The sequence below is a fragment of the Nyctereutes procyonoides genome, unplaced genomic scaffold (genome assembly GCF_905146905.1).
Source record: "Nyctereutes procyonoides isolate TBG_1078 unplaced genomic scaffold, NYPRO_anot_genome, whole genome shotgun sequence".
In the NCBI taxonomy this organism is placed as follows: domain Eukaryota; kingdom Metazoa; phylum Chordata; class Mammalia; order Carnivora; family Canidae; genus Nyctereutes; species Nyctereutes procyonoides.
In genome coordinates, this window is record NW_026575146.1 from 79,960,311 (window position 1) to 79,987,238 (window position 26,928).

General features: G+C 52.7%; 2 protein-coding genes across 4 annotated transcripts; one reads left to right on the top strand and one right to left on the bottom strand.

Moving 5' to 3' along the window:
- The first annotated feature begins 1,668 nt into the window (after nt 1-1,668).
- LRFN1 (leucine rich repeat and fibronectin type III domain containing 1) lies at nt 1,669-13,446 on the top strand. Of its 3 annotated transcripts, none has more exons than XM_055309572.1 (5): nt 1,669-1,731; nt 4,300-4,417; nt 6,723-6,777; nt 7,171-8,613; nt 11,725-13,446. In XM_055309572.1, the coding sequence occupies exons 4-5, from the start codon at nt 7,208-7,210 to the stop codon at nt 12,647-12,649; spliced, it is 2,331 nt and encodes a 776-aa protein (XP_055165547.1). In that variant the 5' UTR covers nt 1,669-1,731; nt 4,300-4,417; nt 6,723-6,777; nt 7,171-7,207; the 3' UTR covers nt 12,650-13,446. The 3 variants fall into 3 exon arrangements, with proteins under 3 accessions (XP_055165547.1, XP_055165548.1, XP_055165549.1); XM_055309573.1 differs by having other exon boundaries at nt 4,300-4,332; XM_055309574.1 differs by lacking the exon at nt 6,723-6,777 and having other exon boundaries at nt 1,675-1,731.
- A 7,188-nt stretch (nt 13,447-20,634) lies between these two features.
- On the bottom strand, nt 20,635-22,666 carry IFNL1 (interferon lambda 1). The gene is made up of 5 exons (XM_055310254.1): nt 22,496-22,666; nt 22,164-22,235; nt 21,008-21,157; nt 20,825-20,902; nt 20,635-20,733 (listed from the first exon to the last, which is right to left on the bottom strand). The coding sequence occupies exons 1-5, from the start codon at nt 22,664-22,666 to the stop codon at nt 20,635-20,637; spliced, it is 570 nt and encodes a 189-aa protein (XP_055166229.1).
- Nucleotides 22,667-26,928: the final 4,262 nt, after the last annotated feature.

Genomic DNA, 26,928 nt, shown 5'->3' on the forward strand with positions numbered 1-26,928 from the left:
ACCTCTACCCTGCTCTGCCACTTGTTACCTATGTCACCTGAGGCAAATTACTTAACCTCCTCATCTGTAAAATAGAGATGTGATGGGACCTCCTCATCTGGTTCCTGGAAGGAGTAAATGGAATTGTGGGTCAAGCCCTTAGAACCATTCCTGGCACACAGTAACGCTGGATGCGTGTCCGCTTTTGCTGTTGTTATGATTCTCTCTCTATCCTCCCAGCCCAGGACCTCCACACCCCATCAGGGAGCACCAGGAACCAGGTTGGGAGATGGAGATGGTGCCTGGGTGGAGGTGGTGATGGGAGTGGAGTTGTTGGAATCTGGAGATTGAGAGAGGGGGGATGTGAATGTCCCCAGGGGGCATCTAATGGGGGAGTGGGGGTCAAGACTTACTGAAAGGGAGGTTCTGCAGAGGTGCCATTGATCTGAGGGACAGGGCTGGCTTGGAGCAGTAACATAACTAGGAAGAGTTTAGGGAAGGGGTTTGGCAGAGGACGTTGATACGGTGGGATCCAAAATGGGAAGGGTTTGAGTTGCCAGGGAGCTGGGGGACTGCAATAAGGCAGATTTGGAGGGGAGGCCTTGTTGGGTTTGGGGGCCTGATGAATATCTCAGAAAGAGGTGGAGAGTGGGGAGGGACTGGTGGGGTCAGCTAGTGGGTAGGATTTAGGCAAGAACGGAGTCTAACCAAAAAAGGAGCAAGGAATCCTGGGTTGCAAGGAAGGGGGAAGGGTCTACAGGGTCCAAAAGAAAGAGTAGGAACAGGAAGGAGGCAGAGAAAGAATCTGGGGCAAATCAGGGGTTCTGGAAACTAAGGGGTGCCTTAGAGGGGAGGATGGTCTGGGGTCTAATGGGGGTAATGAGGTAAGTTAGGGGGAATAAGACATCTTGGGGTCCTCTAGAAATTAGACATGGTCTGGAGTCCCTGTTGAGGGTCAGGGAATGGTTTGTGGTCCTAGAGAGTGGAAGGGCATGGCTGGGGGTCCCCAAGGAGCCGTAGGATATGGTTTGGGTCCCCAAAGGGAGAGCAAGACATGATCTTGGGATGTTGACGTATGGTTTGGGTCTCCTCTGGAAGTTGGGGCATGGTCTGGGGTCTAGTGGATGTGATGGTATGCTTTAGGGTCCCTGCTGGGGGTGCTCTGGATTCCCCTTGGGTGCTGGGATATGGTCTGGGGTCCCCGCTGGAGTATGGGGCAGAGTCTGAGGTCACCAAGGAGAGCAGGACATGCTTTGTGGTCCTGGGTGGCTGTAGACCATGGTTTGGGTCCTCAGAGGAGGTAAGGTATGGGGTCAGGTTCTCCTGGCTTTGGGGACCTGACCAGGTCTCCGCTGGGAGATCCGAGTCCCCACGCCAGTTGGGGCGTGGCCTGGGGGGTCTCGGGGGAAGCCGGCGGGGCTGGGGGTGGGGCGGGGGAGGGGCCGGGGGCGGGCCGGCGGCTCCGCAGCGGCGAGGGGTCTGCGGCGCGCCCCGGGTGGGGGTCCGGGCGGTGCGGCCGTCCCGCCCGCCCCCTCCGGCCGGCGCCCCCTCCCCCCTTGCGGCGGCGGCGGCGGCGGGGCTCTGGCGGCGGGCGGCGCGGAGGGCGGAGCTCGGCGGCGGCTCGGGAGGGAGGGCGGGAGGCGGGAGGGAGGCGGCCCCGCGGCACCGCGCCCCCTCCCCCGGCCCTCCCCCCACCATGGCGCGGAGCGAGGCGGCGGCGGCGGGGCCGGGCCCGGGGCCCCCCCGGGCTGGGTGAGCGCGGCCCGCAGCGGCCCGGGAGGCGGCGGGCGGGGGCGCCGGTGGCAGCGCGGGTGTGAGCGTGCGAGCGTGCGAGTGTGTGTCCGCGGCGCTGCGGCGGGCCCGGCGTGCGCTCGCGCGGCCCTGTGTGTGCCCGGCGCCGGCGTGTGCGGCGCCCTGCTTGTGTGGCCATCCGGGTGTGTGCTGGGTGTCGAGCCGAGGTGCCGTGTCCCGCCGCGCGCGTGTGTCCCCCCGAGTGCCTGCCCCTCCGGCTGTGTGTCAGGGGGGCTGTCGCGCGCCCATCGCAGGGGCTGTGTGCAGGTGTGTGTGCGTGGGTTGTGTGCCCAGGTGTGGGTCCCCCCGCCCCCCCTCCAGCGAGTGTGCGCGGGGCTGGCTGCGTTGGGTGCTTGTGTCCAGGTTGGATGTCCATCCTAGGGTTTGTGTAGCCGGGTGTGCCCGATCGGGTGTCCATTTGTGGTGTGTGTGTGTGTGTGTGTGTGTTGTGTGTGTGTGTCTGCGGGTTGTATGTCTCCGAGGGTGTGTGTCTGTGCGTCCATGTCAGGTTCCCGGCCGGGGGCTGGGGCTCTTTCCCTGTGGGTCCAGGCCTCTGTGTGGGTTTGGGGGAGGGGAGTTTGCCGCTCCCTGGGTCCATGTCAGCTGGGGGGTCCTCGGCGGTCCTTGGGGGAGACGGCCATGTCTTCCCCTTCCCGGTGACTGGGGGGATGGGCGGCCGGTAGGTGGACAGATGGAGGGATGAGAGGCCGAGGGATGGACAGATGGGCCTAGGGGAGGGGCACAGACCCGGCCCTTCCCCACCCACCCCACCCCAATCCCCCCACCCGACCAGATCTCTGGCAGATGGGGCCGGAGTTGCCGGCATACAGATGGCCAGGCCGGGGGACCTTTGGGCTGCCAGTGGGAGGACAGCCTTGTAGCCAGGCTCTAGGACTCAGCCCCCCAACCCTTGAGACTCCACCTGCTGAACTCTGACCTCAGGCCTGGCTTGTGCCTCGGTTGGGGGGTGTATGTGCTGGGAGGGAAGGATGTTAGGATTTCTTTGGCCTGGCAAGTAGGTGGGGTGGGGGTACCTCAGAGCTAGGAGGGATGTGTGTTCATGACTGTGTGTGAGTGTGAATCTATGCCTATCTGTTGCCTATGCTACTGTGGTTCAGTATTTTATGTGCATTTTGGAAGTGTGTAAATCCCTCACAGGGCTGTTGTGTGAGCATGTGTCTGGAATGGGTGAACATCCCAGAATGTCTGCAAGGTGCATCTTTCTGTGCCTGTGTGCTTGTTTGAGTGTGTATCAGTTTTGTGTGTCTGTGTATGCTTGTAGTTCTGTGTATGTATGTGAGGTGTGTATCAGCTAGTGTGTACGTTTGTGCATCTGTTGGTATGGGAATGTATCAGTTTTGTGACCATGCATCATGGGGATATGTGAAGTTGTATGAGTGTGTATGAGTGTGTTTGGGCATTTAAGAGCATGCACCTGTGTATCACTTGTATGTGCAAGTGAGTATATGTTATATGTATGTGCCCCTGTGTGTTGGCTAATGTGCAAGCATATATCTGTTATAGGTGCACGTATCTGGTTGTCTGCAAGGGGGCACATGGCTTCCTCTGTTGTATGTGTACATGAGTATGTATGAATGTGCAAAGGAAAGTCAGTGTTGTACATATGTGGTTGTGGCCGCAGGTGTGTCCACCTTGAGGGTGTGTGTCTCTGTTGTGAGTCCATTTATGTGTCAGTGTTGGTCCCTGGGGATTGGGGTTGTATAGGCTCAAACATATGTGCAGGGCAATATGCACCCATGTGCCTGTCTCTCTGGCACAAGGCTGACCTCAGTTCTTGGCCCAGTGAGATTGGGGCCTGTGTGGTGTGACCTGTGGTATGCTGGGGTCCATCCAGGAGTCCAAGGACACAAGTGTGTCCACACACCAGGCCAAGGGCCCACGGAGGGTGGGTGCACACACCATGCTGGTGTGTCCGTGGAAATCCAGATGGAGAGAATTGTATTGTGGGTCCATGTGGGTTTTGGCATGTCCCCATGTGTTGGTATGACAGTGGTGTAATGGTGAGGATGGGGGCCTCTGGTTCTTTCCTATCCTCCATACCACTCAGCTCTTTAAAGTTGGGGGACTGGGATGTGAGCCCTGGAAGGAAGAGGCTAGGCGCCTGCAATCCTGGATCTGGAGGAGGAGCAGCTGGGAGCCCAGATTCCTGAGCCTTGAGAAAGGAAGAAAGCAAGAGTTGGACTCTGGAGTTTGAAGAAGGAAGAGTCTGGGGTTGCAGACACCACAGTCTTGAGGGAGGAGGGGGCTGGAGTCTGGCCTGGCGAGCCCACAGAGCACAAAGGGTTAAAGTCCTGGACTCCTAGGTTTGGAGGGTGAACAGTCCTGAGGCCCAGACTCCCTGGATTCCAGAAATGACTCGCCGAGTCTGTCTGAGACTATACAGAGCCTGCAGCAGGAGGGTGGAGAGAATGATCACACCAGGGACTTCCGTGGCTGAGATGGTCTCTGAGGCAGGTCTTCAGAGAGGAGCCCGAAGGATGCTAATGGGGTCATTTTATTCCTTTGCAGGTACCGGCCCAGGCCCTGACTCCCCGCAGAGAGGTGAGTGGGGTCCTTCAGGCTGGGGAGAGAGATGTGGAGTGATTGGGCCTGTTCTGAGCCAGCTGGAGGCCTGGAGCCCTGCCTGGTATGGATTTCAGGGCAGGGTATGGCAGTGTCCAAGGGGCGGGGGTGGGGGGAATCTTAGGGGGGACAGTGACAACAAGGTCACGAGCATGGTTGGGTCAGGGCTGGTGGAAGAGCCAGGGCATGGGTGGTAGTGGGAGTTTCAGGCCTGGAGGCATCCCCTCTCTGGATGGGTAAGGTCACTGGGACAGGGAAGCCTTGTGATGACATCGGAAAAGGGTACAGAGAGTCTGACAACATGAAGTGACCCCCTGCATTTGGAGAGCGGCATAAACAGTTTACCATTTTGTGTGTGTGCGTGTGTGCACATGGGCGTGCGTACGGGAAGATCTCCTGGTCGCCTGACCTGCTGGTGGCTGAGAGAGAGCCAGAGAAAATGATACGTTAATAATAATAATAATAATGGCTGTTAATATTTACGCAGGGTTTACTCTGACAGGAACTATTCTAAACAAGTTATACTGTGTTATCTCTGAATACTTCCAACAACCCCATGAAGTAGGTGCTATCCTTATCCCCATTTTACAGATGAGTACACCGAGGCACACAGAGGGGCAGTCACTGGATTCAAGTGGCCTCAGCAGGGAACTGGGGTATGAGCCTGAGCAATCAGGTCCCGGCTCTTCCTTGCGATGCTACACTGCCTCTCAATAAACACCAGCTAGTTCCATTGCTGTTATTATTCCTTCAACTTGAGCCCCACCCCAGCGGTGGGAGGCAAAACCACGTACTTGTGTTTCATAGGTTGGGGTTCCGAGCCTTAGAGACCCCACAGCCAAGCAGGTGCAGAGCTGGGCCTCCTAGCTCAGGAGCTCCGCTGCTCAGGCCAAGGTTTTCTGACTCCGATGGAGCGGTCTCCCAGGTGGAGCACAAGACAAATTAAAGGGGGGCGCTCAGAGATGGTGGGATGCCCTGACTCTGCCTCTTATGCTCGCTCCAGCCCGGGCACTGGCTCTCCATCTCTATCTCTTTCTGGCTTCGTCTTGGTCTCTCTCTGTAATGTCTTAGGACATCCTGCCTCCTCTGGCTCTCTCTTCCTCTCTTGATCTCAGTGCCCTTCTCTGTATGTCTCCTCTGTTAGCTCCTCAGTTTGCCTTGGCTTCAGGCTGGCTCCTGGCCTGTGCACCTTTCTTTCACTCTTTCTCTTTTCCTTTTCTTTCCTTTCCGTTTATGTATTTACGGACTTATTTATGTAAGTGCTCAGTGCAATGTGGGGCTCGAACTCACTGTGCCGAGATCAAGAGTCCCATGTTCTACTGACATGAGCCTGCCAGTCGCCCCTCAGATTCTTCCTTTTTTGGTGCCTTTGTCTCTCTTTTTCTCTCATGCTGTTTCTGCCACTCCATTCTACCCCTCTCCCCACCCCCCACTTGTCTCTCCCTGTCTCTTCACTTTTCTCTCTGACTCTCTTGGTCCAGGTCCCTATAGGCTGGAGGATCCAGGGCCACAGCAGGCCACAGCCCCAAACTGCAGATTCCTAGGAGGTGGGCCAGCAGGGACTGGGTATGGGGTGGGGTGAAAGCAGTTTCAGGGACGCCCCCTTCCCATCCTTTCTTCTTCACCCCCCCCACCCACCCCATGTTGTGATGGGAGCTGACACGTCGTGGGCTGCAGGCGCCGCAGGGGAATCCCCGCCGGAAGGTTTTGCCTGGAGCAGAGGCATAGCGTGAGTGTGTGAGAGTGTGTGAGTGTGGGCATGTATGGGGCCCTGTATGTGCCCACTGATGTGAGCATGAAAGCCTGCCTGCTGCTTGGGAGCTTACCAGGGCCCTGGACAAAGGTTCGGAGAAGGACTTCCCAAGGCTGAGCAGAAAAATGTGTTTTTCTCAGCCCCTCCTACCTTCACATTCCCTCTGCCACTCCCAGGGGTGTGTGTGGGGGGGGGTGGTTACCTTTAACATTTATTGAATATTTTTACTCTTTGGAAGGCCCTGTGCTCAGTGGCCCCATGAATGAGCTCACTGAACCCTTGCAACAACCCACCGAAGATGGTATGATTATCATCCCATTTTACAAATCAGGAAATTATGGCCTTGTTTAGGGGAAATCATTAGTTTGGGGTCACAGAGCTAGCAAGGGGGGAGCCAGGACTTGAACCTGAGTCTGTTTGATTTCAGAGCACTTATTGTTAATAATAGTGCACACTTCTATGCCTGGCACACATCAGATACTTGATGATCACGGTGAAAATAATTACTGGCATATTGGACACATTTTATGCGCCAAGCACGGTTCTAAGTACGTTATGCTCATTAATCCATTTAATCCTCACAGAGGTAAGGCCTGTTTTTCTCTCCATTTTACAGATGAAGAAACCGAGATTCAGAGAGGTTCAGACACTTGCCCAAGGTCACACAGCTAGTAAGTGTCAGAGCTGGAATTTGAACCCAGGGACTATGGCTTTGAAATCTATGACCTTAAACCCTAGTCAGCTGTGATTTTTCAGAATATTTAGTGAGTACTGGAAGGCCCAGGTTGGGCCAGGTGTCACCCCTCTGGTTGGGAAATCATGAGAGGTCTGGGCCTCCTAGAAGAGCATCAGAATAAGGATTAGGACACTCAGAGGTCGGGCAGTGTCATTTACCAACCAGCCTGGAAATACTGTTAGCAATAAGGGGATGCCAGCTGATGATGGGTCCTGCCACCATTCAGCCCAGGAAGTCAGGGAGGGAGGGAGGGACCTGGGTCTGACTCCTAGCAGGACCCAAGTCCTGCGCCGGTGGGGTAACCGTCCCCTGTCTCCTTCCCTTGCAGGTCTCACGTCCCACCCCTCCTGCCTTCCCCCTGCACCATGGCTCCGGGCCCCTTCTCCTCGGCGCTCCTCTCGCCGCCGCCCGCTGCCCTGCCCTTTCTGCTGCTGCTCTGGGCTGGGGCGTCTCGTGGTCAGCCCTGCCCCGGCCGCTGCATCTGCCAGAACGTGGCGCCCACGCTGACCATGCTCTGCGCCAAGACGGGCTTGCTCTTCGTGCCGCCGGCCATCGACCGGCGCGTGGTGGAGCTGCGGCTCACTGACAACTTCATCGCGGCCGTCCGCCGCAGAGACTTCGCCAACATGACCAGCCTGGTGCACCTCACCCTGTCCCGTAACACCATCGGCCAGGTGGCCGCCGGCGCCTTCGCCGACCTCCGCGCCCTCCGCGCCCTGCACCTCGACAGCAACCGCCTGGCCGAGGTGCGCGGCGACCAGCTCCGCGGCTTGGGCAACCTCCGCCACCTGATCCTCGGCAACAACCAGATCCGCCGGGTGGAGTCAGCCGCCTTCGATGCCTTCCTGTCCACGGTGGAGGACCTGGATCTGTCCTACAACAACCTCGAGGCCCTGCCCTGGGAGGCTGTAGGACAGATGGTGAACCTGAACACCCTCACGCTGGACCACAATCTCATCGACCACATCGCGGAAGGTACCTTCGTGCAGCTGCACAAACTGGTTCGCCTGGACATGACCTCCAACCGCCTCCATAAACTGCCCCCCGATGGGCTCTTCCTGAGGTCCCAGGGCTCGGGGCCCAAGCCGCCCACACCGCTCACAGTCAGCTTCGGCGGCAACCCCCTGCACTGCAACTGTGAGCTGCTCTGGCTGCGGCGCCTCACCCGGGAGGACGACCTGGAGACGTGCGCCACCCCGGAGCACCTCACCGATCGCTATTTCTGGTCCATCCCGGAGGAGGAGTTCCTGTGTGAACCCCCGTTGATTACGCGGCAGGCGGGGGGCCGGGCCCTGGTGGTGGAGGGCCAGGCGGTCAGCCTGCGGTGCCGCGCTGTGGGTGATCCGGAGCCGGTGGTGCACTGGGTAGCACCCGATGGGCGGCTGCTGGGAAACTCGAGTCGGACCCAGGTGCGGGGGGACGGGACGCTGGAGGTAACCATCACCACCTTACGGGACAGTGGCACCTTCACTTGCATTGCCTCCAATGCCGCCGGGGAAGCCACAGCCCCCGTGGAGGTGTGCGTGGTGCCCCTGCCTCTGATGGCACCCCCGCCGGCCGCCCCACCGCCCCTCACGGAGCCCGGCTCCTCTGACATCGCCACGCCAGGCCGACCCGGTGCCAACGAATCGGCTGCTGAGCGCAGACTCGTGGCGGCTGAGCTCACCTCGAACTCGGTGCTCATCCGCTGGCCAGCCCAGAGGCCTGTGCCTGGCATCCGCATGTACCAGGTCCAGTACAACAGCTCCGCGGATGACTCCCTTGTCTACAGGTGGGTGCTGCAGCCCCGGGACCCCCACCTATTCTAGGGGCCCTGTGCCTCACCAGCCCACTGCCCTTGGCCTTCTTGCTCAGCTGGGGTTCTCTAGATGGCCATGCAGAGTTGCCTTGGGCTCTCATTTGGCCTGTCTCCTTCTCTCTCATTATCTCCAGGGCTGGGCGCTGGAGTTATAATAGTGAATGTGCCCAGCATGATGCCTGGACTCTAGGGTTCATGGTCTACATCACTGCTGGCCAAAGGTGTTTGATTGTGTACCTTGTTAGTTAAACATTTTGGAACACAAAATATATTCACACTTTTATAGTTCTATTTCTATTTATAGATTATACACCAGTGTAACTGTATCAACCCATTGGGTACATTCTGGAACAGAAAAACAAAAAGTGTGAAAAGAACATATAAAAGATCATTTGCTCTTCCCCACTTTGTTGCAAAGCAGTGATGATAACCTCTCCCATTTTATAGACACCCATAAGTTATTTCCACCATCCACCGGGTTAGAAGCCCTTGCACTGGTGGGGATAGATCTGTATGATATAGAGAGGCCTTAAAAAGTTACTTTCTCCCATCATCTGTTATTCTCTTGCTTTTGCCTCTCTCTGTACCTTTTCTCCCTCCTTCTCTTATAGGAACTGAGCCCCTGCTCTGTGCTAGGCCCTCTGCTACCTCATTCGATCTATCCAATTCGGCCATGGAGCAGTGATTATCCCCCTTCCCATTTTATAGACAGGGAAACTGAGACTCAATGGGGGGAATCACTTGCTCAAGGTCACAGAGAAAGTGGCAGAGCCAGGATTCCAGGCCTTACCCTTCTCTTACTAATCCTGCCGTTTTGACATCGAACACACATTTATTGAGCACCTAGTTTGCCGGGCAGTGATTAGGGGAGAAGGATAATACATTTCTGTGAATAACTCTTGGTTTCTGTGACTCTCCACCTCTGTTTTTCTTTTCTTTCATTCTTTGTGTTACTAACCCTTGGTCACTATGTGGTAGAGTGGGAAGAGGTTCACAGACCCTCAGACCCTCCATGCATGTATGCAGATGTTAGTGGCCCTCTGTCCCCAGCAGGGCAACAAACCCCTGGTCTCTTTCCGCTTAAGGCCATGGTTCCAGTCCTCGGTTCCCCACTGCAGATGCCTGTGCTATGGTGCAGCAGGGGTTAACCTCCTCGCTGCTGCCATGGGCGGAGGTAACGTCCAACCAGAAGCCTGCTCTGCGCTTGCTTAGGTCTTGCAGCCAATTAGAGACATATGGGCTGAAGGTTTCTTAAGGAGCCAGCCTCTGTCCTTGAAAAGTGGGGAGCCCCTAGCAACTGGTTACTTTTGGGGGAGCAAGAGGAATCCAAAGCTCTTTGGGAGGGGGGATGAGAGGAAGAGGAAGACTTACAGCTAGGGGACCAGGGTCGGATGGAGTAGGGAGCACTGTGGGAAATGGCAGCCAGGGGGTGAGTTGGAAATGTGGGTGGGCCTTTATGAGGGGGTGGGGCCCTTACTTGAAATCTTTTGGTTGAAGGGTGGCTCTTGGTGGGCTTCAGGACCAGAGGTGGCAGAGGTGGCCTAGTTGGAGGGAATGTGAAGTTTCTGAGAGGTAAGAGGCCTGTGGAGATGGGGGTGTGGCCTCTCTCAGAAGATGGAACTCCTGCTACATGGTCCCAGGCCACTGAGGTAGCAGTGCTTGTCTCTGGTGACCCACTAAGAGTTTTGTAGGTGAGGAGGGCTTGTGAGGTTGAGTGCTGAGCATGCAAATTCATGTGGATGTGGCAGTCCTGGCTTAGCCAAGGCTGGAGGTGGCCAACAGCACAGAAGGGATGCGCCCAACAGAAAAGGGTCAAGGCCTAGTAGTGGGAATGGCCTTACAGATGGGGAAGAGTGCAATTGGCAGTAAAGTGTGAGGCACAGTAAGCATTACTGGCCAACACTGGGTGGGATGCAAGCTAATAATGATGAAATTATTTGGTGCCAGGCTTTAGGTGTGTTAACTCATTCATACCTCACACTATCTCTATGATGAAGGAGTTCTTAATAGCTCCATTTTGGGGAAATGAGGCACACACAGAGAGGTTAAGAAACTTGCCTAAGGTCACAGAGCTAGCAGAGGGGAGACTCAAACACATAGTCCCAGACTTTGTCATCATAACCACTTCTTTACACTGTCCCTCACTGGAGGGCATGGGCCTATACAAGAAAGGGGCATGCTTGCTTAGTTACATTTGACCCAATTACAGATGAAATTTACCGGGGGGGGGGGGCATGATTTCATGACCTCTGGTGGTATAGGGCAGAGCATGCACACAGAGTGATTGATTGCAGGACATGCAAAGAGTGGACATGGTCCTAGGCACAGTAAGGAGACCATTCCTAGTAGACCTTGGGAGTGTGGCTTGGAAGCCATTGGTCAATCAAAAGGGGAGTGGCCGATAGCCATGGCCCCCTAGTGGGTGGGAATATGTAGTTAAGGGATTTAGTAATTGTCCTAGAAGATAGACACAGGTGGGACATGCAGATGAGGGGCGTGGCTTGTATCAGTTTCCTGGAATGATGGGAATACATAGAAAAGAGGAACGACAAGAGCATCCATTGTCCCAATAGAAGACAGAGGGTGTGAGTTGACCTCAGAGTCCACTGGAGTGAGGATGGGACATACAGGAAACGGGAGGCAGCCTCTAGTCTCGGGGGCCCCTTAAAGGGTGTTAATAGGTAGATTAGAGACCTTGAATGGCAGTTGTCCCAATAAAAGTGAGACGCTGCTAGGAGGCATGTTCCTTGAGGGCAGGACTTAAAAGCTATAGCACTCCTCCCTCGCTGGGGACAGGATATGTAGATGAGGGAACTGGACGGGCAGATACTACCCAGTAGGTGACCGGACACCACAAGGAGTGGTTCGAGGGCTGGGCATGAAGAGGAGGGGCGTGGCCTGTAGCAGGGGTCCCGACTGGGATGGGGATTTGCTGCTTGAACGGCTGCTATTGTCCCATAGAAGGTGAAATGCCGGTGGGCACGCATGGTTTGGTCCCCACTGGTCCCCACGGGTGGGACATGCTAGCGAAGCGGCGCGGTTCGCAGTGGAGCTAACCCAGGCGTGATGCCGTTACTCCTACAGGATGATCCCATCCACCAGCCAGACCTTCCTGGTGAACGATCTGGCGGCAGGCCGCGCCTACGACCTCTGCGTGCTGGCTGTCTACGACGACGGGGCCACGGCACTGCCGGCCACGCGAGTGGTGGGCTGCGTGCAGTTTACCACCGCTGGGGACCCCGCGCCCTGCCGTCCCCTGAGGGCCCACTTCTTGGGTGGCACCATGATCATCGCCATCGGGGGCGTCATCGTCGCCTCGGTCCTCGTCTTCATCGTTCTGCTCATGATCCGCTATAAGGTCTACGGCGACGGGGACGGCCGCCGGGTCAAGGGTACCTCCCGGTCGCCGCCGCGGGTCAGCCACGTGTGCTCGCAGACCAACGGCGCAGGCGCACCGCAGGCCCCGCCCCCGCCGGCGCAGGACCGTTACGAGGCGCTGCGCGAGGTCGCGTCCCCTGCCGCCGCCGCCGCCGCCGCCGCCGCCGCCGTGGCGGTCGAGGCCAAGGCCGCGGCGGCCGAGGCGGCTTCCGCGGAGCCGGAGACCATCCTGGGACGCTCCCTGGGCGGCTCGGCCACCTCGCTGTGCCTGCTGCCGTCTGAGGAAACCTCGGGGGAGGAGTGTCGGGCCGCGGCGGGCCCTCGCAGGAGCCGTTCCGGGGCCCTGGGGCCGCCGGCCTCGGCGCCCCCCACTCTAGCTCTGGTTCCCGGGGGCGCCCCGGCCCGGCCGAGGCCGCAGCAGCGCTACTCGTTCGACGGGGACTACGGGGCGCTCTTCCAGAGCCACAGTTACCCGCGCCGCGCCCGGCGGACAAAGCGCCACCGGTCCACGCCGCACCTGGACGGGGCCGGAGGGGGCGCAGCCGGGGAGGACGGAGACCTGGGGCTGGGCTCCGCCAGGGCACGCCTGGCCTTCACCAGCACCGAGTGGATGCTGGAGAGTACCGTGTGAGCGGCGGGCGCGCGCCGGGACGCCTGGGCGCCGCGGACAAACGCCCAGCCGCCCGGACGCCGGGGCTGGACTGGGGCGACGGCGCGCGCCCCGTCGTGGGACTGGAGGCGGAGACGCGGCCTCCTCCTCCCCGGAGGGGGCGGGGCTGCCTCGGCCGCGGCCCTTGGCCACGCCCCCGAGCCCGGGGGAGTTAGGGGCGGGCAGCCGGGCCCCCCTCCTCCACGGACTCCTCGCCCCCTCCTGCCCCTCCCCCCGCGCGCTCGCGGACCTCGCTGGAGCCGGTGCCTTACACAGCGAAGCGCGGGGAGGGGCAGGGCCCCCCCGACACTGCAGCACTGAGACACGAGCCCCCTCCCCCCGCCCGGGACCCGGGGCAGGGGCGAGGGGCCCATTTCTTGTATCTGGCTGGACTAGATCTATTCTGTCCCGCGGCGGCCTCCAAAGCCCCCACCCCCACCCCGTTCACCTCCCTGGTCCTGTCGGGTCTGGCTTGGGGTCCCCCTTTCTCTGTTCCCTTTGTCTCTGTCCCGCCCTCTGTCGTCTTTGTCTCTGTCCTTCCCTGTTTGTCTCTCCTTTCTCTGTCCCGTGTCTCTTCTCCCTCTGCCATATCTTGTCCAGTCTCCCTCTCTCTCCCGATTACCTCTTCCCACTACACATTCCCCCGGGCAGGTCCCACTGGAAGGACCAGACTCCCCTATTCCTTCCTCTTTCCCCAGGTAAATCCCCACATGAACAAAATCCAAAACCAAATCCGCCCCCCTTCCCTGCCGGAGCCGGGACCCTCCGCCGCAGCAGAATTAAACTTTTTTCTGTGTCTGAGGCCGCTCTGCTGACCTCTGTGTGTGTCTGTGTGTCTTGGGGTGTGTGTGTGTGACCTGGATTACAGCATAAGGACTCAAGTGAGACTGAAGGGAGGATGGCTAGTTGGGACCAGGGAGACTCCCCATAGTTTCCTCTCCCGGGAGAGGCATAGAGGTGTGGAATAATAAAAATTAGCTAACATTTAGTGAGGGCTTACTCTGTGCCAAGCACTCATTTAATCCTCTCAACAATGTTAAATGTCACCCTTAAATGTCAGTGCTGTTATCCCGTTTTGCAGATGAGGAAATGCCCAGAAAAGTAACTTGCCCAGGGTCACAGAATCCACGCCGAAGGGAGCAAAATGGGGATTTGAAAAGGCAGGCAGGCTGACTTCTGAGTCTGTGTTCTTTAACCACAGAATTCTGCGGAACAGCTGGTGGAAGTCCTTTCCACACATGGGCATTGAGCTAAGCACAGCTCCTGTGCGGTTGGACAGTCAGCTGTTTGAAGTAGACCTGTTTGGTCCCATTTTACAGTTAGGAATCTGAACCAGGGAAAAGTAAAGTCACTTGCCCAAGGCCCCCAAGTGAAGAAATAGGGGAGCAGGCAGTTTGACTTCTTTTCCTCATTACTACACTATATGGCCTCTGGTGCCTGGAGGCTAGGGGATGGTCCCAAAGACCTTACTTAGCTAGGCATGGGTATCCAAAGTCAGCCTTGGGGAGGGGATGAGGGCAAATGCTCAGGGGCCACTGTCTGGGATCTGACTGCTGGAAGCACAGAGGATGGTGTGGGGAGGGGAGTTTCTCAGGTGAGGCTGAGGCCTGTGGCTGGAGAAGGGAGGGTGGGGTGCCCCAGCTCTTGGGGAGGGGGAGGCCTGCAGTGAAAACTCCTTCCTGATCCTGGAGAAGGAGGAAGAAGGCTTCTTGCCAGCTAGGGGCCCCCTGAGGCCTGGGGAGGAGGAAAGAAAGACAGAAATAGAAACGGAGCAGGAGGGAGGGGGTTGGAACTGGGCAGACAGGGTGGGAGGCAGCAAGGACAGAGCACCAGAGACTCACGGGCCAGGAGGCTCCCTCACCCAGTGGCCCAGCCACACTTCTCTTATCTCCATCATCACGACTCCTGGATACTGAGGGCTTCCCACACACCAGGCACTGTGCTCACTAACCCTCCCTGATGCAATTAGTATGCAACCCAGAACCCAGCAAAATGGAGTTACTCGGATAGTAAGCATGATTGCATTTATATTCTGCAACAGATACGTGTAGCATGTGCAGCCACTTTTCTAGAAGAGGAAAGTAAAGTTTAGAGAGGTTAAGGAGTTTGCCCAAGATGACACAGCCACTAAATGGCAGAGCCATGATGGAAGAGTTTACTGCCTCCAAATACTGCACACCCCACCATCTGACTATATTGCTTCTGATTCGCCCAATAAAGCTTTATTGATCATGTACTGTGTCCCTGGCCCTGTGCAGGGGATGCAACAGTGAACAGAATAGTTATATAAGAAACCCCTGCCCCATGGAGCTTATATTCCAGATGAGGATGACAGTAAACAAGCGTGTAAATGTGTCTGTGGTAAATAAGTGCCATGGAAAGAATAAAAACGGGATGGGGCAGGGACTGACTGGGGGGCCTACTTCAGGTTGGGGGGGGGGCGCTCAAGGAATGTGATGCTGGTGCTGAAAAAAATCCCCTGTAGGAAGAGCCAGGGGAAAGCATTCCAGGCAAAGTGAATAGTATATGCAAAGGCCCTGAGGAAAGAGTGTGCTTGATGTTTTCGAGATAGGATGTCTGGACTGGAGCAAGCAGGGGGATGGGGGGAGGGGAGGTGTTGCTAGAGGCAAGCAGGGAACAGATTCTGCACAGCCTTGTAGGCTGGAGTCAAGAGTCAAGATTTTATTCTCAGAGCTATGAGAAGCCAATGGAGGGTTTTTGTAGAGGTAGTACACGGTCTGATTTTCTGTGGAAACTCCAGCTTTGGGGTGGGGTGTATGTGCCTTCAAAACAGAATCAGGAACCGCCACCTCAGGATTTGGTATGACCCGTTGACATGCTCAGAGCCAACATAGTCCCTGGTTCAGCCCTTTGGATAACATTCCTCCTGCCTTCCTTTACCTGTAACCCTTCATTTGTAGAACAGTATTTTTCAATGCCAATGCCATGCTTGTTTTTAAAAAATGAGGGCTCTAAACCCAAAGAACAGGTACACTAGGTGAGAGAGGTATAGTATCACCCAAGGGGAATGTTTGAGTATCTCTACTGTGACTGGCCCCATGCTGGGCACTGGAGACTCAGAAGAAACCAAGAAAGACCCAGTCCCTGCCCTCCTGGAGCTGGGGACCATCGCAGTCCTATTGCTGTGAGAAGTGAAGGAGACTGTGGGAGCCCAGAGGCTCAGGGACATGTATTAGTCAGAGTCTTTAGGTAGCAAGTAACAGGAACTCAGCTTCCCTGGGTTAGACATAAAAAGTGGACATTGTTGGCTCATATATCTGGGAAGCAGACAATTAAGGGTAAAGCTACAAGGAATTTGGCCTTAGAGAATTGAGTCTGGGCTCCAGACTCAATTCCACTCAGATACTTTTCTCACTCATTTCTCTTCTCTTGTTTCTCCCAGCTCAGATTCATCCTTTTCAACAACAGGTGGGGGGGGGGGGACGGCCATTTACTTATAACTTTGATGCTTCCAGCACCATAGCCCAAAGGTAAAATGACAAAACCTCCTTCAATCCTAAATGAGAAAAAAATCAGGGAGAGGCTCTGATTGGCTTGACTGGAGTCATGTGCAGCCCCATCCAAGGCAATGTAATGCTTTGATTGGCCAGGTGGGGGGCCATGTGTGTCTGCCTTGTGTCCCAGGAGGAGAAGGGGTTACTAAAATACTATTAGGTTGAACCACATGAAATCTCCAGTTTTGTAGGTTAGAAATGGCAGATCATTGGCAGTTTCATACAATCTAACCTAAACAGTCACCAGAAAAGTAGGACGGGAAAGCTCATAGGCCTATAAAGGCAATAGGAACCCCAATGCACCATGCAGAAGGATTTCTGAACAAGGTGATATTAGCTGAGACATAAGGGATGAATGGGAACTAGCCAGGTGAAGACTTTGCGGTGGCAGGAGAGTAGTAGGACATGTCCCAGGAGCAGGGAACAGTTGATGCAGAAGCTATCATGGGGGGGGGGGGCAAGGGAGGGCTTGCCACTGTGCTCTGGAGACGGAGTGCTCTGATTGAGCAAATCTGAGTCATGTGTTCAACCAAATGACAGAGTAGGAAAATGGGCTTAGGGATGCTTGGGTGGCTCAGTCGGCTAAGCGTCTGCCTTCAGTTCAGGTCATGATCTCAGGGTCCTGGGATCAAGCCCCACACAAGTGTTCCTTGCTCAGTGAGGGGGTTTACTTTTCCCTCTCCCTCTGCCCCTCTCCCTTCCCCCCACTTGTGTGCACTCTCTGTCTCTGTCTCTGTCTTTGTCTCAAATAAATAAAAATAAAATCTTTAAAAAAAAAAAAAAGGAAAACAGGGTTATTCCCCAAAGGAAAATTGAGGAGCTTTGCCAGGAGAAGTGGAAGCTAAACAGACAAAATCAAAATACATCCAGTTCAAAAATTTTTCTTAGGCCTTGGCATCTCCAAGAAGCGATTTGCAACCTTAATTCCAGCATTCCTATTGAAGAGGGCCCAATGCCAGAATTTAGATATTTCCTATATGATTCAAATGTTTATTATTAAATATATACATATTTAATAATGTATAGTAATGTAATAAATATATGTATATATATTTAATGATGTAAGCTCTACACCCAGCATGGGGTTTGAACTCACGACCCCGAGATCAAGAGTCATATGCTTTACCAACTGAGCCAGCCAGGCACCCCATATTATCAAATATTAATTGACCACCGTCTCTAGGTTCTATGCTGGGTGTACAGAGATGGATTTGTGAGGATACATCTGGCTGCGAAAGACAGAAAACCCAATTAACATGACTTAAGACATTTGGTAATCTCATTTAACAAGAAGTCTAGAGTTAGGAGGTTTGGGGGTTTGGTGCAAGAGCTCATCGATATTGCCAAGGACCCAATTTCCTACTCTTTAGTTCTACGTTCCTTAGAAGAATAGCTTTATAGTCTAGGCTTGTTGCCTCTTGGTCACAAAATGGCCACCACAGCTCCAGATCTCACATTCTCATACTAGTGAACTAGGCAGGAAGGAAGGGAACACATGGAAGAGTTTTCACTGCATGAGGGAAGAAAAAAATTCTTTTTTAAAAATCGTTTTTCTTTTTTCTTTTTTTTTTAATTCGTGAGAGACACACAGAGAGAGGCAGAGACAGAGGCAGAGGGAGAAGCAAGCTCCCTGTAGGGAGCCTGATCAGGGACTCAATCCCAGGACTCTGGGATCATGACCTAAGCCAAAGGCAGATGCTCAGCCACTGAGCTACCCAGGTGCCCCGAAAATAATTCTAAAATAATAAGAGTAACAGGGGCATCTAGGTGGCTCAGTATGCTAAGTGTCTGCCTTCAGCTTAAATCATGGTCCCAGGATCCTGGGATTGAGCCCTGCACTGGGCTCCCCGCTTGGCAGGGAGCCTGCTTCTCCCTCTCCCCTGCTTGTGCTTTCTCTCTCTCAAATAATAAATAAGATCTTAAAAAAATAAAGCAATAAACACATATATGGAGTTTAACCCATGCCAAGAACTCTTTTAAATTCCTTACATAAATTAACTAATTTAAGAAGCCCTTCAGTTGGATGGCTATCCCAAATTGCAAGGGAATCCTGAGAAGCAGGTGTCAGGCAAAGGAGAAAGAAATTCATGCCATGGTATGGGCAACTTCTATCTTTCTTGCCACTGATTTCTTTAGGCTTGGGAATGTGACTAAATTCTAGCCAATGAGACAAGCATGCACATCCAATAGGGAGTTTCTCTGGAAGTTTTTCTTTGCTTTTATTTTATTTATTTATTTATTTATTTATTTATTTATTTATTTATTTATTTTTATTAAAATTTTCTTAAAAAATATTTTATTTTAGGGCAGCCTGGGTGTCTCAACGCTTTAGCTCTGCCTTCGGCCCAGGGTGTGATCCTGGAGACCCGGGATCGAGTCTCAAGTCAGGCTCCCTGCATGGAGCCTGCTTCTCCCTCTGCCTGTGTCTCTGCTTCTCTCTGTCTCTCTCTGTGTCTCTCAAAAATAAATAAATAAATAAATAAATAAATAAATAAATAAAGTCTTAAAAAATAAAAAAAATTAAAAAGATTTTATTGTATTCATTCATGACAGACACACTGAGAGGCAGAGACAGGCAGAGGGAGAAGCAGGTTCCCTGCAGGGAGCCCGATGTGGGACTCGATCCCAGGACCCTAGGATCACGACCTGAGCCGAAGGCAGATGCTCAACCACTGAGCCAACCAGGTGTCCCTATTTTATTGGCTTAAAAATATTTTATTTACTTATTTGAGAAAGAGAGAAAGAGTGCAGGCAAGCAGGGGGAGGGGCAGAGGGAGAGGGAGAGAAAGAATCTCAAGCAAACTCCAAGCAAAAGAGGATCCTGAGGCAGAGCTCGATCCCACAACCCCAAGATCACTACCTGAGCCAAAGTCAAGAGCCCGTAGTTAACTGACCGTGCCACCCAGGTGCCCTGGTTTTCGTTGCTTTTGAAAACTGTGGAAGAGGGGCACCTGGATGACTTGTCCTCTTCAACTTCTTTCAAAATCGTTTTCTTTTTTAAAGATTTTATTTATTCATGAGAGACACACAGAGAGAGGCAGAGGCATAGGCAGAGGGAGAAGTAGGCTCCATGCAGGAGCCCGATGTGGGACTCGATCCCAGGACTCCAGGATGAGGCCCTAGGCTGAAGGCAGATGCTTAACCACTGAGCTACTCAGGCGTCCCAAGCACCCAACTCTTGATTTGAGCTCAGGTAGTGATGTCTGGGTTGTGGGTGTGAGCTGGGCATTGGGATTCCCACTCAGCCAAGAGTTGGCTTCTTTCCCTTTCCCTCTGCTCCTTCCCCCACTCACACTCTCTTTCCCTATCTCCGTATATAAATAAATAAATAACTCTTTAAACAAAACAAAACTCTGGAAGGAGGATCAGGGTCCCAGACAATGGAACAGAGGCAAGCTATTCACATTGAGCCTTGTCCAAATTCGTGACCCACAGAATCTATGAGCAGGATAAAATGGTTGTCCTTTTATTTATTATTATTTTTTTTTTGGTTGTCCTTTTATTGCATTAAATCTGAGGTGGTTGGTTGTAACAGCTGGAGCTGTGGTTGCCATTTTGAGACCATGAGGCAGCCAGCATAAGAATCATTCAACAAAAATAGAAAGAATTTGGTTCCCAATGCCATTATTTGGATAATGAATTAACCAGTTCTAGAACAGCCCGGCCTACTGACATTTTTTGTTATGTGTGATAATAAATTCATTTTTGCTTTACCCATTTGAGTTGGGTTTCTGATACTCATTATAGGATAAAGCATCTTGATTGATATAGACCTCCATCTGTCCTAGGTACCCATGGAGAAGAGCGATGTCCAGTTCACACAGGTAGGGATAGACAGAGAGGCATATAAGCATGTGCACACATGCACACAGAACTGCACACATATGAATTTGCCTTTATGCATCCGGCATCAGACTCAGGTTCAGGTAGACCCTCACTTAAATCTGTACACACACACAGTCACAGACGTCAGGTACACATATATATACACAGCCCGTTCTGCATTTTACTGACACCACCCAGATGCCAACACTCAGTCACAGACTCACAATTGTACATACACTCAAGAATTCACCTATCCCAGGGACACCTGGGTGGCTCAGTGGTTTGAGCACCTGCCTTTGACCCAGGGCATGATCCTGGGGTCCCAGGATCAAGTCCCACATCGGGCTCCCTGCATGGAGTCTGCTTCTCTCTCTGCCTGTGTCTCTGTCTCTCTCTGTGTCTCTCATGAATAAATAAAATCTTACAAAAAAAAAAAAAAGAATTCACCCATTCCAGACGGTTCCAATTCCTTATGGTTTATATGCACAAAAAAAAGTATAAAAGTAGAAAAACAAGGATTAGTTTTGGAGCTAGGTCAGTACTACAGCTCCATAAATAAGGGGCGAGGGGAAATAACTTAGGGTAGACCTGGGGTTTCATACATAAATAAGGGGAGGGTCCCGGTCCTTAGACACACAGGTCTCCAACGGCGACACATTCCAGGTCCTTTTTGAGGAGGCGGAAGAGGTTGAAGAGGACAGAGGCTTCGAGGCAGTCTTGAGACTCCTGTGATAGGGGAACATGGTTGTCATTGCCTGTGCATCCACCCGTCCCTTACCCAGGGCCCAGGCATCCATCCCCCTCTCGAGTCACTCACCTTCTTTGAGGCCTCATGGAGCCGATGCAGCCAGGGGTGGAGGCGGCCTCGGGGCCGGGGACCTGATGTGGGCTGAGCCTTGACCCGTGAGCCGAGGAGGGTGGTATGTGAGGCAGGGCCTGGGGCGGCGGGGTGAGGTCCCCTATGCCCAGAACCCATAGACAGGGCCCGGGTGCCCCGAGCACTCACACAGGCCTGGAGCTCGGAGTGGATGTGGCGCAGCGTGTGAAGGGGCTGGTCCAGGATGTCCCCCAAGGACCTGTCAGCCATGGTCTCCAGGACCTTCAGTGTCAAGGCCAGCTCAGCCTCCAAGGCCACAGGGCGCTCCCATACCTGAGGAGTGGTGACAAAGAACAGGAGAGGTGGAAAGGTGAGGAAGTATAGGCAAGAAGAAGGCCCCATTAAGTGGAGACAGGTTGGGGATGCCTGGGTGGCTCAGTGGTTGAGCGGCTGACTTTGGCTCAGGGCATGATCCTAGGGTCCTAGGATCAAGTCCCGTATTGGACTCCCTGCAGGGAACCTGCTTCTCCCTCTGCCTGTGTCTCTGCCTCTCTCTCTGTGTCTTTCATGAATAAATAAATAAAATCTTAAAAAAGAATGGGGACAGGTTGGGAGTGCAGGTGATATGTGACACAGAATGGGGACAGGTGATGGGTCAGGTGAAAAGGAGGCAGGAGGAGGGAAGGACATGAGGAAGGATGCAGATGAAGGATACAGGTGAGGTGGAAACCCAAGGCAAGACACAGGTGAAAGAGTGAAATGGGACAAGTGGAAGGTGGCTCAGGGGGTCACAGAAGTTTGAAAAGACAGGACAGGGAAGCATGAAATGAGACAGGTTAAGGAAGCAGGTGGAGGAGGACAGTTGGATGCATAGGTGAAGAAGGAAGGAGGCGTGGACTCTGGGAAAGATCCTTGGATGACAGATGATGGGGGCACAGGTGAGAGTCAGTGGTGAGGAGGACAGGTGGGAGGGGAGGAGGAGCGAATCAGCATTGAGAGTAGACAGTGACAAGCTGGCCACGGCAAAGGACTTGGGTGGGAGATGGCCCCGGGAGAGAGAAGAGAAAAACAAGAAGCAATTAGGTAAGAGTGGAAGTAATGGGGACAAGTGAAAGAGATAGGGATGTGGGGAGAGGCAGAAAGGAGATAGAAAGGGCCCTAAGGGAGGGATAGGGTCAGGGGAGCAGTTGAGGAAGGACAGGGAGTGGGGCAGAGGACTGGCGAGTTGAGACTAGAAAGAGAGGGAGAGGAACAGGTGAGATTAAGGCGGTGAGGGGCCACTTAGGGAGCGAGGGAGAGGGGCCAGGTGAGGGTAAAGGTGACCTCACTTCCAGCTCACCTGTAGCTGTCTCAGGTCCCGGTTTCTAGGGAAGAGGCGGGAGTTGCAACTCCAGTTTTTTAGTGAATATTCCTAGAGAGTAAGAGCAGAGGTTAGCCCACAAGGGGGGGTGGGGGGCTGGAGGCTAGCCCAGAGCAGCAGGGATGAAGGTTGGCCTTGCAGGAGGGCTTGGGTTTAAACCACAGCAGAAAGGACAGAGGTTACCCATAGCTGAGAAGCTAGAGGCTAGCCCACAGCAGGAGGATGGAGGTCGGCCCAGGCCCACAGTCCCAAGGCAGCAGCTGGTCCAAAGCAGGAGGAGTAGAGGTTAATCCATAACAATGGGGACTCACCAAAGCATCCTTGGCCTTCTTGAAAGCCTCCAGCTCCCTTGGTGACAGAGATTTGAACCTGCCAATGTCACAGCCCCTCCAGGCTGTGGTGGGCTTGGAAGTGGGGACAGGGCCTGCTCTGGCCAAGCTCAGGCCTGCAGTCACTAGCACCAGCACCCATGCAATGGCCATGGTCAGATGGTAACTGCTTCCCTGGCTGCATGGCTCTGCTTTTTAGCCAGGCTAAATGAGCAATCTTGGCTGATGTGGGTAAAGTGAAAAGGCAAATGAAATTGCGATTTTCACAATCACAGGTGTGGGTGGGGCCAGATGAGCCTGGAGCTGGCCTAAAAGGAAAGAGAAACTGAAATTCCAGCCCAGGAGCGATCTTAAGGAGTCTTAGACCTAGTTTAGGGGTTCCCAGAATTTGGGGAATCCACTGAATGAGGCCAAGGCAGGTAGAGGGATAGGAAGCCATCACAGCAGGGCAGGGACTGGGGCAGGGCGTGTGCGGTGAGGCTGCTTGGATGCGAGAGAGGGAGCTTCCCCCCATCGGTTTAAGCTTGTTCTGGGAACTCATTTTATGCTCTGAACATTCCCGTGGGTTGTTAATTTTGTGGTTGTCCCCATTTACCATCCAGAAAACTGAGGCACAGGAAGGAAGAAATGACCTGCCTGAGATCCCACAGCTGGGTCATGGCTGAGCTGTGTTATGAACAGAGTCTCGTCTGCTTTCCCCCCATTCTATAAACAGCCAGAGGAGAATACGGGAACCTTTGGGAGTCACAGCCAGCAGCTCTCCTGTCTCTCCTTCTGGGTAGCATGAAAGGGCAGGGAACTCCTCGTTTGCTGGGGGCCAGAGAACTTGCTAGGGACCGGAGGGGCTGCCTGGGGAGAAGGCAGTAAGGAGGGCTTCCAGAAGGCAGACAGAGTCTGGTTGCCTTGTTATCATCACCCCCCAAGGTAATAATAATTGTGTAGCAGGTAGGGAATTGCTTTGATGTGCAGGCACTTCATATTTTTTCATTCCTTTATTTTTTTTCTTGGCCCTTAGGTGCAGAGAGTTATTAATCATACCCTTCAGATTATAACATTGAATCACAATTGGCCCATGAAAGACTCTCTAAGGTTCTCCCCCACCTTTCCCATACCGGTTCCTCACTCCCACCCCACCTACCCACAGGTACCCACTTTAATGCACTTGCTATATAGCTGCAAAGATGTATCTTTATAATTTGTGATTTTGTGTGTGTATATGTATTTCCAATCTATATAAATGGGATGGTGTTAAAAATTTCATTCTAACTCTTCCTTTTAAAAAAAAAAATAGCAGTGTGTTTCTGAGGTCTCTCCAGATAGTGGTATACACCGAGTCCTCTGTAACTGCTACATTATATTGCATGGTGTGCCCACAGCCCTCTTACTTATCTACTGCCCCAGTGATGGACACTTAGGTTGTCTTTAGCTCCCCATCACCATAAGGCTCATACATATCCTCTTAGTGGGAGGTTTTCTAGGATATACCATAGCACCCCAGTTGGTGCCCCCCACCATATCCCCTCAGCTCATTTTTTTCACTCACTTGTAGATCTGGTGGGTAGCTCTTGAACACCTTGACAGCTTCTCACCTTATATGCTTGTAATCTTTCTTCTCCTTCTGCGGTCTTTCTCCTGCCCGCTGACAGAACAGACTGGAAGGGCCAGGATTAATTCTCCCAGGGGCAATCTTCTACCAGCGAGGGTTGGGAGCTAGTGAATAAATATTTTTTCTCCCCTTTTCCTTAGTGGTTGATTCTAAGGTGTGATCTGCATGACTCCTCAAGTGCCTGGAGGGTCCCGCCCGGTAGGAATGAGCTCTAGTTGCTCATAGCAGTCACCCTTTCAGGGCTGGGACTAGTGTGGGAAAACAGGGTGGCTGGGGGATCACTCTCAGTTTTAGGCAAATGCCCTGGTGCCTGGCTTGCCTCATAGTAGCCCAGACCCTGCACCATTTTTGGCTTTTTTCCCTTCGGTCCCAATTTCCTTGCTGACTTGTGTTTCCTGGGGATACCTCCCAGATAAACCCCCTGTCCCCTTGGATTAGGGCATGCTTTTGGGAGACTCCAAATTAAGACATATATTCAGAGTAGCATTTCTGGGGCACAGGGTATACCTGAACTTATATTGTCTGGTTGGCACTGTTCAATAGAACTTTCTGCAAGGTTGGATGTGTTCTGTCTGTGCTGTCCAATACAGTAACCACCAGCCACATGGAGCTATTTAGTGCTTAACATTTGGCTAGTGGGGTTTTCTTTAGTTTTTCGTTAATTCATTAATTAAATTATTTTTTAAAGATCTTATTTATTTATTTGACAGAGAGCTCTCATGTGAGTGGGGGAGGGGGGAGGGAGAGGGAATCTCAAGCCGACTAGAGGGCATAACCCAAGGCAGAGCTCCATCCCACAATCCCAAGATCACATCCTATGCCCAAATAAAGAGTCCAATGCTCAACTGACTAAGCCACGCAGGTGCCCCTCATTTTTCTTTAATTTAAATTGAATTGTTGTATGTGGCTGGTGACTACCACAATAAGCAGTGCAGTCCTAAATACTCATCCATTGCTTTCCCAAATAGTTGCAACTGCATCCCTCACTCCAGAAGTGCTCCAGAGTTCCAATATCCAGGCATTAATAGGACCTCCTCAACACTTGGCTCTGATCTAAATGATGAGGCCATGGACTTTGATTATGAGCCTGATGCAAAATAGATGAGAGTTATGACGTTGTAGGAAGAGTAAATTGCATGTGGAAACAATGTAAATACTTTGCAGTCAGAAGGAAGACTGCAATAGTTTTGACACAGGTCTTCAAAACCTTTGAAATGTTTCTGTTCCCTTCCCTTGAATCTGGGTTGGCCTTAGTAGCTCATGTATAGCCATAAGTGCTGCATGACCTCTGAGTCTAAGTCAAAAAAAGCCAGCTTGGTTGGTTTTCTTGAGACTCTCACTCAGGAGGAAGGCTAGCTGTCATGTGAGGATGACCACCTTGTGACCACCATGCTCCCAACTTCATTAGGCATCAACTGCCAGCCACGTGGATAAGCTATCTCAGACATCTAGCCCAGCTCTCAGTTCCCTGAAACTATGGTTGGGGCTCATCACCAGCAATCCCCACCCCATCAAGAGCCCTAACGCCATTTTACAATAACTATATGACAGATTATTCAAAACTCTAAAAATTGTGATTGAGCCACTTTGCAAAGTGAGTGGTACTGGGGATGTGTAAACAGAGCTCTGATTATTGCCCCAGCAGTAACACGTTTAAAAAGGAGTTATAGGGGCACCTGGGTAGCTCAGTCGGTTAATCATCTGCTTTCAGCTCAGGTCATGATCCCGGGATCCTGGGATGGAGTGCCACGTTGGGCTTCTCTGCTGATCCCCCTGCTTGTGCTCTCTCTCTCTCTCTCTCTCTCTGTCAAATACATAAATAAAATCTTAAAAAATAAAAATAAAAAAGAATTGCAGTCTCACAATACCCTAAACATCCAGGGTACAAGAGAAAATAATTTATTATACTCAATATTTCAAAAATCAGGAAAATCTTAAATAGAGTGGAAAAAGCCAATAAGTAGATGCTAACACCAAGATGATATAGATAATGAAATTATCTGACAAGAATTTTAAAGTAATTTGTAAAAATGCTTCAAGGAGCACTCATGAACCCTCTTGAAAAAATTTAAAAATACAGTCTTAGGAGCACCTGGGTGGCTCAGTCAGTTAAGCATCCAAATCTTAATTTTGGCTCAGGTCATGATCTCAGAGTTGTGAGATCAAGCCTCTTGTCAGGCTCAATGCTGGGCATGGAGCCTACTTAAGATTCCCTCTCTCCTTCTGCATCCCCCTCCAAAAAATATAGTCTCAAAGAATTAGAAGACAAATAGCTGGATGGAAAGTTTATTTATTTTTTTTTAAGATTTATTTATTTATATTTATGATAGACACACGCAGAGAGAGAAAGAGGCAGAGGAGGGAGAAGCAGGCTCCTTGCCGGGGGCCTGATGTGGGACTCGATCCCGGGACTCCAGGATCGCGCCCTGGGCCAAAGGCAGGCGCCAAACTGCTGAGCCACCCAGGGATCCCCTGGATGGAAAATTTAGAACTGAAAATACAATAACTGAAAATACAATAACTGAAATAAAACTCATTGGAATAAGCTTATTCTTCTCCATGGAAGAATGGATATGAGAGGAAAAGCTGGTGATCTGATAATAGCTCAGTAGAAATGATCCACTCTGGGGCACCTTGGTGGCTCAGTTGGTTAAGCATCTGCCTTTAGCTCAGGTCATGATCTTAGAGTCCTGAGATCCAGCCCTGCATTGGGCTTCCCACTTACTGGGGAGTCTTCTTGAGATTCTCTTTCCCTCTCCTCTGCCCCTCCCCCAGCTCGCACCTTCCCCCCACTCAAATAAGTAAAAAT

Coding starts and splice junctions, on each gene's coding strand:
- LRFN1 (XM_055309572.1), top strand. CDS start 7,208: ATGGCTCCGGGCCCCTTCTCCTCGGCGCTCCTCTCGCCGCCGCCCGCT. Junction 8,614..11,724: donor GATGACTCCCTTGTCTACAG/GTGGGTGCTGCA, acceptor TTACTCCTACAG/GATGATCCCATCCACCAGCC.
- IFNL1 (XM_055310254.1), bottom strand. CDS start 22,666: ATGGCCATTGCATGGGTGCTGGTGCTAGTGACTGCAGGCCTGAGCTTG. Junction 20,903..21,007: donor AGCTCCAGGCCTGTGTGAGT/GCTCGGGGCACC, acceptor TCACGGGTCAAG/GCTCAGCCCACATCAGGTCC. Junction 20,734..20,824: donor TCCATGAGGCCTCAAAGAAG/GTGAGTGACTCG, acceptor CCCCTATCACAG/GAGTCTCAAGACTGCCTCGA.